This window comes from Chamaea fasciata, unplaced genomic scaffold, assembly GCF_029207755.1.
Source record: "Chamaea fasciata isolate MVZ Bird 193981 ecotype frontalis unplaced genomic scaffold, bChaFas1.0.hap1 SCAF_10, whole genome shotgun sequence".
Taxonomy (NCBI): domain Eukaryota; kingdom Metazoa; phylum Chordata; class Aves; order Passeriformes; family Sylviidae; genus Chamaea; species Chamaea fasciata.
In genome coordinates this window covers 20,531,323-20,544,514 of record NW_027094095.1, presented here as the reverse complement: position 1 = coordinate 20,544,514, position 13,192 = coordinate 20,531,323, and the positions used below count along the sequence as shown (strand labels likewise).

At 37.4% G+C, this 13,192-nt stretch overlaps 1 protein-coding gene across 2 annotated transcripts in view; it reads right to left on the bottom strand.

Annotated features, from left to right (window-relative positions):
- Positions 1-755: 755 nt before the first annotated feature.
- The window catches only part of ADGRL4 (adhesion G protein-coupled receptor L4), a 73,717-nt gene continuing 61,280 nt past the window's right edge, over positions 756-13,192 (bottom strand). For both annotated transcript variants that reach the window (XM_066192574.1, XM_066192575.1), the window contains 3 exons: positions 4,597-4,688; positions 2,880-3,048; positions 756-2,443 (listed from right to left, as the gene is read on the bottom strand). In XM_066192574.1, the coding sequence (XP_066048671.1) occupies positions 2,381-2,443; positions 2,880-3,048; positions 4,597-4,688 (324 nt within the window). In that variant the 3' untranslated portion in view covers positions 756-2,380. The remainder of the gene's footprint in view (positions 2,444-2,879; positions 3,049-4,596; positions 4,689-13,192) is intronic.

The window sequence follows — 13,192 nt, the reverse complement described above, 5'->3', positions numbered from 1 at the left end:
CCTCACAGCAGGGTCAGCTTGAGATCAGGTTGCTGGGAATTTTATACAGCTTTAAAAACCTCTAAAGACTTTAACACAACTATACAAACTTTCTGGGCAATCCTTTCCAACACTTGACTGCTCTCATGGTGAAAAGATTTTTCCTCATATCTCGTGGAAACCTCTCCTTTTTTCAATTTATGTCCAATGTCAGTCCTTCTCTCTCTGCTGGGTTGGGGTTCACATAACTAAGGGCTGTGACAAATAAACCCTTTAATTTCTTGTCAGTACATCTGCATGCTCTAGGAAGGACAATTGCAATATCCTTCAGGGTTTGAGGCAGGGAATCTAAAAAATTTTTCTGCTCTTTATGTACTGTATTAGTAGATGAAAACTCATCCTTGTTTGTAAGGAAAACAGAGTTTCAATGAAGATCTGACCCAGAGACAGGAGAGCAGTTTTCCTATAAAAGATGTTCTTTCATTACAAAGACTATTGTAAGCTAAACATTTATGATGTATTTTCTTTCCAAGGAACTTTTTTCAATCTCCCTGAGCATGCTGAAGTCATTATATAGTTACTAGAGATGCTTTGTCCAGATCAGTTTACTATAGGTTACAGTTCTGCAGGAGATTAAAAATGATGGACTGGTAGATATCCTTCTAAAAATACTCTTTTAAGTAATACATATCTGCATTTGCCAACCTTAGAAGAACATACACAACAGCAAAGGAAATACAGCAAATAATTGAGGAAAAATGATATATAACAACAAGAACTTTTACCACTGTATTTATTTAAATGTCAAAATGTGAAAGCAAAGCGCTCCAGTTTATTCACATATTTTACATTCAAAGGACCAGGAGATTTCTTTAGTACTTTTTGAAAAATAGACTACTCTTTTTTCAAAAAACTTGACACAGGCATGGAACATACTTAATGAAGCCTACCATTGCTGTGCATACAATGAAAACTTTGTGTAAGGAAAAAAAGATAAAAAAACAAAATTGACCATTACTTAAAAAAAGATTTCCTTTAATATAAATAAAATTCAGACTAGTGATTTATTTTAAAAGACGACACAACAGTCAGATTTATTAACAACTACATATTTACAGTGCCTCACTGGCAAAAATACTGGGCTTCATCTGAGATCCTAGACACTTCCTGAGAAGGCAATGTGGACAGGAAATTGCTCAGCCTTTCACATAATTTGGGTGCTAAAAGGGTGAAATTAAAGCATACTTTTCAAGTAAGATGCCATAAGTGGAATGGTTGATGCATTGTTTTTATGCTCTTATCTGCCAAACTTGCACCTCTATACTCCCTTTGATTTTAGTAGTTCTATATATATACTCCTAAGGTAAAGTGCAGGATTGTTCCAAACCCAGGAGCCTCAGAGGAAGACAACTGCTTAACTCAAAGATGCTATGAGAAAACTGCTGTAGTTGGGAATTTACATGGTACAGAGCCACTTTAGTTTGAATTTAAATCTGTATTCTTCTGGATGGGTGATTTCTACCACTTTAATTTGATCCTACCAAGTCTGGATTCCAAGTATCTCTATGAAGTGACAAACCTGTGAAAGCATCTTCTTCCCACAGCCTCCAAAATCATAGTGCCAGTTAAGCAATCTCAGTCTTTTTGGCAATTAAATAAAACAAGAACCAGATCTTTCTCAAAATATTCACAAAATAATCTTTCAGTTATAAAATGACTGTCCCACCAGTCTTGTATCAGATCTGACCTCAGCTCTTTAGATCTAAACAGTTCTTTAGAAGTTATAAAAATAAAGGATTGATTAATATACAAATATATATTTCAGAGTGATAAGAGAATAATATTAAACAAATTCCTTTTTTAATCTACTTTAAATTAAAAGAAATGTTTTGAAAAGTCTGGACTGAAGCAGATCTTTATCTATTGACTCTTTAATGGAACCCATTCCCTGCAGATGGTCACATACAACTTATTGTATGAAGTTCATTACTACAAAAGGATGGCGAACATGTTTCCACTAGCAAAGCACTTCATAAAATCTGCTGTGCCAGTTGGTTTTTGGTATCTTGCTTTCAAGAACTGCAGGTATTTTTAATATCAGAAACAACACCTCAGTCATGAAGTAATGAAATTTAGAAATTTGCTTCTTTCCCTTGTCTTTATTAATACTTGTTTTGCAATGATCTAGTTTGTTTTGTATACTGTTAGTATACAGAATAATACAGATGTTCTGCACGAATGCACAAGTATGTACAAAACCAGTAATTCAGTTAAGAGATATGCCTGCTCACTGGGTCATTTCATGCTTTCACAATACCATATTTTGCAGTAATATCCATTACAACACCACATAGGTTGCTTCTTTCTTCTGCTGAGATACTTTTGGGTGTTTTCTTTCCCTTTATCTCAAGCAGCCGAAACAGCAAGGAACATTTTTGAACAATCTGTAATACTCTTCCTGAATCTGAAATAAAAAAATATTGAATTCTGTTATGAAATAGATTTGTTAATAGGTCTATTTGTCTTTGAACTCCTTTTATACTGCTACTGTCACTTGATGTTTTAAAGTGGGGCTGACTTTTACTTTAGGACAGAACACTGAAGGAAGTATCATCCCAGAGCAGTGTGGGTGAATCTTGCTGCTAATTGAAAAGACTGGAAGGAAGTTTTATTGCACACATTTGTATCATTTCATCAGGTTAATGACAGTATTAGCAGTTTTACAGTTAAAAAGCCCCATTTTCCCATGTTTCATACTCCAGTTTTAAAACTGGAGAAAATGTGTGGGAACATAAAAACTGGACAGAAGTTCTGTCTCCACTGAAGGCAGAAGCTCAACTTCAGGACACCTGGATAGAGTAGGGACATGAGTCACTTCGCACAAGGAGTAGGATACTTACCTTCCTAGACAATACACAAAGAAATATGAAGATGAACATCCCCTGGAATGCATTGAAGATTGTAAAAAGATAGGCAGTAACCACAGATCCTTGGACCACATGGAGGACCCCGAAAATCCAGGTAGCCCCAAGGAGGAAGAGGAGAGCAAGGGCACCTCGGGCACAGGATCTGGACAGGAAGAAAACATTGTGAGCAACACACAGGCACAGGCTAATTGTCTTTTCCTCCAGTTTGGGTGGTGAATGCTGCCTTGGAAATTTTTTCACAGCTGCAAAAGTCTGAGAAGTGTAAGTGCAGGGGCTGCTCTTCAGGGTGTGCTGTAGCACTGTAGCATGAGCAAAGTCACATAATCACTTCGGAAGAGCAAAGGAGTAAAACTGGAGGGCCTTAAAACACTGGCTTCTTTAATCTTCAGATATGTTTTCTCTGGTGTACTGCAGCACCATATGATTTGATTTAAATCTACTGTTAGTGTAATTCCCCAAGGAAAAACATATGTCTGTTATGAAGCATTCCCCCACTTTTCCTCCTCCCCCTTATCTTCCTCAAAAAAAAAAAAAAAAAATAGCCCAGAAAAACATTCAGTACGCTCTTAGGTCAGTGCATGTGCATGACATCAAAGGATTCCCAGGCTGCCTCTCAGGTTCACTGCAGAGGACAGTGCAAGTTGTAAAACCAGACTCTTTTTTAAATTCTGTGTCTTTTAAAAAAAAATGTTTTTAGAACACAAGTACTCTCAAATAGTTCCTGGGTCAGCATATTGCTGCCTTAAAATTGTAGGAACTGATTGGCTATGATTTTTTCTCCAAGATGCTGTAGAGCACTGTTCACAGACTTGAGCAAATTACAGAATGTTGTCTTGGAAATGAAGCCACTGATTACTTTCTTATTCATTCTCAGCTCAGTCATTGCAGGACTTTCTTTGAACAGCAGACATTTTTAGCACTGTTCCCCTGAAAATGAATAATTTTCAACTTCATTAGAAACAGGTCACCACAAGAAGCTATGAAAGGTGAGGAATAAGAGAAAGTAATCAATCAAACAATTGCTAAATCCTAACTATAAATCTAGTGCAATGCGTTGAAACTGCAGGAGTGTTCCTAAGCAACACAAACAGTAAGTTGTTTTCAATGTTCCCTGTAGTACACTTCAGCTTTTCCTGCACAAACGATTTTCAAGGTCCCTATAAATCAGTTTTAAAGAGAGTGAGTTGATGGAAAAATCATAGCAGCATGCAAAGTAAAGAATCTGCTCCATCCGCCCAACGCCACAGAAGCATAATGTCCTACTGCAGACTTTTCCCAAGTAACATGAATGGCTCCAATCTCTTTTCACTTGCTATTTCAAGGCAAATATTTTGGTCCCATTTCAGACATAGTTCTGAATTTTGTTTTGCCTTGCATAGAGGCTATGGAAAATACTTGAGAAAAAAGGACGATAGCTTCTTTAACTCTGCCATCAGCCTTTACCCTCTGGTTGATATGGGCCACTCGTTTTCTTTGTGCATCTTTTACACACACCCTATTATACAAGGTATTGCTCAGTGGGAAAAATGACTGCAAAATTTACATCCAGATATATAAGGGTTATACCAGAATTTTTTTTCTTTTTCTACAAATCTCAGGATATTAAACTGTTACTTTTGAATACTCATTATCATCTCTGTCTGTATTTAAACCTACAGAAGGTAGAACTTGTACTGAATGACAAACTTACCTTATATTTTCATAACAACTGACTTCTGGCTTTAGCATTGCAGTGTGTCGAAATACTTTATAAATAATCACTCCAAAAGCCAACAAATTAACCTGGAGGGAATGAAGAAAAAAGCTTTTAGCTCAAACCAGGATACTTTTGAATGCCAATAACTGTTAAACATTTAAATGGAACAAGTCAGATAAAATTTCTGTGTATCTGAAATCTACAGAACCCCATGCCAGGAGGGGAAAAAAACCAACCCTGTTCTGGTTCACTTCTACTAAAAAAATATGAGCCCTGAAATAAACATTGATCAGATAGGAATGCAACCCTGCCTTATCTCAACAGTATCACTACCAACAGTCCCAAAATGTTTATTGATTTTATTGATAATTCTTCTCGATTTCCTGCTGAGATTATTTTTCCTAAGTAGAGATGGAAAGGAAAGGAAAGGAAAGGAAAGGAAAGGAAAGGAAAGGAAAGGAAAGGAAAGGAAAGGAAAGGAAAGGAAAGGAAAGGAAAGGAAAGGAAAGGAAAGGAAAGGAAAGGAAAGGAAAGGAAAGGAAAGGAAAGGAAAGGAAAGGAAAGGAAAGGAAAGGAAAGGAAAGGAAAGGAAAGGAAAGGAAAGGAAAGGAAAGGAAAGGAAAGGAAAGGAAAATTGAGAAACTTCCAAAAACCCCTCTACCCTATGGCTTTTCTATTGAACTGTATCATATTGATCTTGAAATACGTGGATCTTTTGTTGCTGAATAACATTATTAGCATCATATGTTTTGAGGTCTTTGGGGTGTGAAAACTTTCAAGTGACACAAAAATCTTGGAGGCTAACACAAATAATTAAAAAAAATCTAGCTTTTGTTGAAAGGCTTCTGGCTGCATATCTTCTCTTTTATTTTATGGTTTTTCATAGATTAATAGTTTTGGTATTTTTTCATTGATTTTTGTGCAATGGTATTGCTTGATTTGAATTTGAAACAAAGAAAAGCAATTAAAACAAGCAATTTTGCAAATGATGCTCAGCTATGGTTCTGATCCTGTCTTGGCTTGGCTAGGCCTCACTGATCTTTCAGTTAAATTTCTATTGCATTCCTTTAAAAGTGTGAATGTTTGCCTTCTTACTTTGCAGCATTTAACATCAGAATTTATTTAAAATGTTAGTAAATGAATAAAATTTTAGCTGCGTGTCATTCAGTTACTATTTATAAATCCTTGGTTGCAATCCCTTGGTCAGTTCCTGTGGGCTTCCAGCTGTAGAATGAATAAAATTAATGCCTTCCCCAAGTTGTTTCTCCAGAAAGACTGTATGGTTTTCCCCCTGCTTCTTTTTCTTTAAAAAAAACCAAACCAAACCCCAAACCCAACCCAAACAAAACCAAAACAAACCAAACCAAAACACCCCAGAAAACCCCAAACAAAAAACCTCTGAAATAAAACCAAAAAGCTGTTGGAGCACAGCAACACTTGAAAAAGGGGTCACTTTCATTTGTTAACACTCATAACGTATGTCCTTAGAACATTTTTTGTTGCATCGATGTGGGAGTATCTGATATTAAAGCAGCTTTAATTAGCTGCATGCTCATAGTTTAATGCAGCACAATATATTTACAATTTGATAAGACAGGAGATAGAGCTGATGAGCAGTTTAGGGAATTAATCCTTCACTGAATACCTTGTCCTAGTGCTGATAGTGAGAGCTATTCTGAAGCTCCTTATATTTAAAATTGTAATCTATGATACCTCCTAAACCAGCAATTTTTCAAAGTTAATTATTAGTCAGTCAGCAGTTGTGGATAATTATATGCAGATTTACTTTTTATCTTGTATTTGTTGGTGAATAATAAATCAAATAAGTTCATGCATACACTGTAATCTGCATAACCCACCTAATGTACTTATTAATTTGAAAAAGGTAGCGGGAAGTGTGATCAAAGTACCATAGGCATGGAGAACACACTGCTGCTTCTTTAGAAACTGTCAGAAATAGGTTCTGTGAGAAGCTCTATGGGCCAACCCCCTTACTCAGAAAAACAGCTGCAGAACTGGCAAGGTTTTGCTGAACAAGGATGGGGTGGGCAGCAGGCTCCATTTCTCCTTGTCCCAGTGGGGCTCCTTTACACAAATACTATTTGCACTGTCCATTTCACAGGATAATAGGATTTGGCCTTCTGCATTAGAGTAATATCCATTAACTATGATCTTTTCATTCACCAAGCCATTCTAATGGGAATAATCTGTATGTATCAGGGGAACGGGAGAGGTTAACACCAGCTTCTTGGAGTCAGCTGCCAGAACACAATTATTGTACAATATGTCTCAGGTAGCCTCACAGGAGGTAGTGTTACAGGGTAATGAGGGTGAACTTAACTTCTGAAACACCCGGTCATTTCCAAGATTTATTAAAGTCTTAAGTCGGCCTTTGCCCCACTTTTAAGCACTCCATTAATAAAAAATTTCTCTAGCAAAGTGGAAGTGCATAGACTGCCTTTACACAGTGCTTCAACCTAAGTTAGAAGCCTCTGGATCCACATTTTGTCCTTTGAGGGGGGATGAAATGGATAACAAGAAAGTTGTAGTATCTATCTTGTGACACAGAAATGAAGCAAAACTCATGAGTGAAAGCTCATGGGTAAATCCAGGAGAAAAAAACTAGCTAATGTAAACAATGTGTCAAGTGTGGCCTTTGGAGGAAACTGGTAATCCAAAAGATATCCCAAAAGGTATCCTAAACTTAATGCACCCTGATTCAACCTGATACTCTGCGTGTTCTTTGCTATGAACATACCAATGGCCTCAACTATTTCTGGGAAATGTCAAGTAAAAAAAAATTCCTACTGGATGGCAGGATTGAGTATGAACACTAATAAGTTGGACTTACTAGGACTAAAGGGGAATCAGAACTGATATCCCCAAAGAGCTATATGTGTTCCAACAAATGGAATGAAAAGTCAAATCACTTAAAATGCCTGGTCAAAGATACAAGCACTTAAGACATTTGAATTTGTATCCAAAACTGAGTTTCAAACAAGCAGAAACTGAGGTAGTAGGCTGTAAAAGTAATCTAAAATATAGATGTACACAAGAAATCCTGGATCCCCTAGTTTTCCGTCTTTGGCAGAGGGCTTCTGGATGAGAGACACTGAAACATCTAAAAAGTTTCAATTGCTCCTTACAACCAAATATTGTTTTATACTTACTTTGGTTGTAATCATGTGTTTTCGTTTTTGTAATTAAACCACAGTCTTAAGATCTTGTTGAATAAACCTTCAATGATATTGTAATTAAGACTGCCTTAAGGTGACAGGCAAGGTGAATGAGAACGAAATGGCAAACATGAGGAGTGCTGTCTCCAGAGAGGGAGTGAGCTGGAGCAGAGCAGGATGTGCAGGCAGCTGTGAAACTGAGCTCAGGACAGGCTCTGCTTGGGGCTGGGGAAGGCCAGCCTGGGGACCAGTTACCTGAATAATGAGCACAGTTAGTCTGAAGCTTGGGGCAAACCCGGAGCGTGAGATGTGGTGGCATGGCCACAGTTTTATCGAGTGAATAACGATGTTACAGTGTGATACAGCAAGTTCTGGTGCCTTTGTTTTCAGTGCTATTACATGGCTGAGCAGTCAGAGAAACTGCTGCGTGTCCTGAGAGGGGCTTCTCAGCAAGTCTAATAGACTAGAGGGGATTTGCATTGATTCCAAGCCCCGAACTGAATATTTTTTTGTATTTTATTTATTTAACAAACCACCCCCAGATGGCGATTGGGCAAACAGTGCACTCAGCCCTTATGATTTTACGAAGAAAACTTCTGACTTTTCCCCTACCAGGGAAATTCTCTGAAGTGCTAAGCATCCTCAGCCCTGCCTCCTCTGCAATTCAGTGGGAATCATGTCTCACTCATCATTGCTCAGGTGCACTACAGGACTAATTTTAATAATTAATCTATTCCTTTTTTTTTTTTTTAAAGTGGTTAATCAAAGTCAAGGACTGATACAGAAAAAGCTTCCACTCACAGCATCTTCAGGGAATCAAGTCTCCCTAAAGATATTTGTTAAAGTATTTTTAGCCTTCTTAAATTCTAGAAATGTTGTGGTATATTTATGGACAAATGAAAAACTTAAAATACATTTGTACGAAACAGACATTGAACGAGAGCATGTTTAGGATGCCATGAAATCAAGATTCTGTAGATATGGGCAACTACATATATGTAGCTGTATAAGCCCGGATAATCCCTAAGGAGACACAAACCTGCATGAGCTGGGTGATATTGTACACCCAAGATGGAGTTTAAAGGAAGGATGGAAAGTGTTTGGTATATCTCTCTCTAAGGGTCAGAAGTATTTAGGGTTTTGGAGTGACTTCTGGCCCCATTAAGCCGATATGTAGAACACCAGTTAAATAGTAAAACTCCCATTGCACCAACACTGTCAAGGCTTTATCAGTACACAACCACAGAGAATTGCAGGCCCAAGATATTCATAGGCAACAGCGGACACTGCTGCAGGTTTTACTCTGTAGATTAGCACTTAGATGTGTCATGGATGCATACTGTGGTAAAGAGCAGGACAGTGAAATTTTCCTGCAGCTGTTTAAATCCATGATACAGTTTCCATGTTCAGAACTGTGATATTGGTGGGTTAGGTCGAGCAGACACACGAGGAAGAGTTCAGAGCAATCTGGAGTGGTACAAGTCCTAGGATCAGATCTGACCCACAGCATTGATCTGGATAATTTCCTCTTGAAGGAGAGAGAAAGCAATTTAGAATTCAAAGAAATTTCCTGGTGCTCTCCTAATCATCTTGTCAACAATAAGGAAGCTTCGCCAAAGGAATTAGGCTGGGGAGCTCTGTTCAATCAATCATATGTATTTTAGAATAGGATGGGAAAAGCAGTGTGTGGAGTTAACCTACCTCCACCTACATCTAGGATAGCTCTGAAAATCTGCTTGCAGGTTTGCATCCCTCCCTCTGCCTCCCTACTACCATGGCTACCTGAACAGGTGCTTCTGCAAGAAAGGAAAGCTGGGCATGGACAGAGCAAGATGCTGTTGCTCTGGCTGCTGCCCCTATCAGCTCTGGGACTGCCCAGCAGAGAGCCCTGAGGAACAATCTCATCTATAGTCTAAGCAAATTACCAACTTCTCTGTTGATTGCTAGTCTTTTGGAAACTAAGTAATAATATAAAAATGAGCATGTAGGTCCTAAAATCCGAAATGTTCCAGGCTGCTGGAGTTCTGCTAACAGCACATTGCCTAGCAACAGCTATATTTAAAATAGGTCCTTAATTTCACTCTTAAATGTTCGTATTTTACATACTGGAAGAGTAACGTAGTGTTCTGTCCTCAAGTAAATATTATGTTAGTGCTTCACAATGCATGGAACTCTCTCTGTGTACATACAGAATGATAGTTTTTGTTAGTTGAACACTGAATAGGATGAGCTTCACAAAATTTAATATAACTTGCAAATAAAAATATTTGCACTCATGTTGAAGAGCTGTAATTTCTTTCATAATTAATTACAATTAAATTGTAAGACACTGAGTGAAGTGATCTATCATCATTTTGCCCCATCAAGGCAGCTGAAAGCTGTCAAATTTGACAACTAAGACATCTTTTTTCCTTCTTCCCCCCCTTCCTTTTTCACAGCAAGACAAAGAGCACTTGAAAGCTCAGAGGGGAATGGTCGGTCTTTCATGGAGGTAGCTCAGTTAGCACCTGGACTTCTGGTGAAATTAAATAGATCAGGACAGGGCATTCCAAAAAATTTAGTCCAATACATTTTTTTTTGAAAAATGTCAGTTCATTAGCACTAAAAGACATTTACTGTTTTAGACTGTATTTTCACTGGGAAACGCTTCCTGACTAGGATGTCTTTTCTGAATAAAACCAGAAAGGACACTCCTGAACAATGAAAATCCCTGTGGACAGCACATTTATACAGGATGTTGGAGACGTGGGGCACAATTTTCTGTTTTACTTAATATTCAGACTAGGCTATGACCCTTGGTTTCTCCACGCTCTGTATAGTTATTCACTGCTACTGCTACTGCTGGATCTATTCCATGCCATATAAATAATTAAATATTCACTGGAGCAGAAAAACCTGGATTTCCCTCACCCCCTCTGTTCCTCATCCAGGGTTTTCTAAAGACAGTTTTGTTTTTTAAACACTGCTGTAATTGTTTAATATGACACTGAGGTTTTGAGACTATTTCCAATACACATTATTTATAGAATGAAAAAGGAATTTGGAATTTCATGTAGGATATCTTTGTGTAAAAGATACACCCCAGCCTTTCAAAAGTTATTAAACATTTCAAATACCAGCCTTTAAAGGCTCTCTAGTGTTACAAAGAAGAGAAGGTATAAGAAAGAGGCAGCTAATTCTAAAGACTCAGACATACTAGTTCTGATTCAGTCTGAGCACTTTACATTCAAACTTCAAAAATGAAACCCCCAAATCATTCCCTTTTCCTTTCTTAGTCTCTGTCTCAATAATTGATGAAACCATCTATATGCTGATGTCAGATCTCACAAAAAAGAATGAGAAAATTTCTCCTGCTGCTCTCTTAGGCATATACTTGAATTTTTTACATATATCATATTGAATTTGGCTCTTTCAAAAAATGTCTGAAGTTCAGAGCAGCTGTATCTGTATCAGTCTGTACAATGACCCTCATTATGAACGTTTGAATTAATGAGCTTGTGATGGTCTGAGTTCTGCCACAGAGAGCAATACATTTCTGTCTTTCTGGCTGGATGGCTAATGGCTGGGTAAAACCACAACATTCAGCGGGTCATCGTTATTTCAGTCAGGGGAGAATGGAATTAAGCTATTAACAATACAACAGTTTAAGCTTCAAAATGAAAATGTATGCTATATTAATTGCATAAAATTGGACGCAAGCTGGCAGTCAAACAGTCAGGGTTTGTCTCCTGACTGATTTATCTCATTACCATGTCCCCGGTGAATATATCTTCTCGAATGCTTTAAGTATACAACAGCAGTCTTATCTGGGAGTAAGAAATGGAACAAAAAAAATTAATGAACCCCCTTTAGGCTGTATTTTTGGGAAATATTTTCAATTATTCAGGGGTAGAATTTTATGCTTCTAAGATTTTAATGATTTCACTTGTTTTAAAAGTTAAAACATAGCCAAATGAGTTTATTACAAATCCTGACTCAGGCAAAAAAAAAAAAAAAAAAAAAAAAAAAAAGTTCACATAAGATTGCTTTTTATTTAGGAATACTTCAAAGTTTTCTGTTACATGCTTTAAGCTATAGATTTAGATTCAATTAAGTGTTTCCTTTATTTTTTTTAGAACTCTTAAAAGAAGATGTAAATAAATAAATAAATGGGTTTTCAATGCTTTCCATCAGGGTAAGCAGCTTTGCAGACTTGTGGATTCAAGGTTATTTCTTATTGGATTGCAAAACTAAACACATTATTTACCATCAGTTCTGCAGCCAAGGGCAGGAGGGATGAACCAACAGAGCTGTACCTGACCTCAGCCATAAATGTTACCCCGGTTAAGTCCAGTAGTAGGACTGGGGTCTATTTTTTCTCACAGTGTAAATAATTCCTAAGTTTACTCTTCCTTTCCAAGGTTTTGAGAAGATGTATTTTCTTGTGAGTTGGGAGTGACAGAAATCAGGCTGTTGAATGAACTGATTCAAGGTGAATCAAAAAGTTGACACTACACGTTGCTCCCATCTTATGGTTTCCTTGCACACATGGAGATTTTTCTTAGGCTGCATCTGGAGACTTGTGTGTGAGCCATGCAGAAGGAGTTTTACATGGCAAAGAGGAGTGAAATAGTTGTATATCATCTTTTAGTACAAGTACCTTCGGTGACTGGATGAGCTACCAGGAAGGAGAAAGTATCAGGAGCATGACTGAGATGTGAAATCTGAGAACAAGCGGTATTTTTCCTTTTGGAGGTGTGAATATTTGGCAGAAATATAACCATACCTTCCACAAGTTGCCAAATCCTCTTGAAGATTTGGCCTTTTGCTTTTTCAGAAATATCTATGATTCTGCTCTGGATATGGTCACAAAATCCCATGGTGTGATTTATGCAAGACCACAAAAACTTCTTTCAGCATCCAAGTGAGAATTCCAAGCAGAGTCTACCTGTGCAATTACTATTGTGAATTTAAATTCACCCCTCTAAATGCCTGTCAGGGATGAATCAAAGGGGCAGTAGAATAGTGGAAAAAAAATCTGATTCAAGTGAGAAAATATGTCATGTGGATGAAGTCATTATGTAATTGCTAAGAAAGTCCAAAAGACATCATCAGCCTATGTTAACTAGATAGTTAACATATAACTTTAGATAGTTAACTATGTTAACTATCTAAAGCAAACCTACAGTGTCCTTTCAATGAACAGTTTAGGGTAAGTGTGTACGTTTACAGTAACTGTGCTTATAACAAGGGAATGTGCAGAAGCACCAAGAAGATATTAAATGATTAAAAAAACCCTAAAAATGAAACACAACAAAACCAACCTATTTCAGTCAGTTGTGTGGCTTTCCTGAAAAAAAAAAAAATCCACAAAAGGTGATTATACGTGGATTCATTAAAAGGGTGGGCACAGTACGTATCTTTCTAGAACTGGA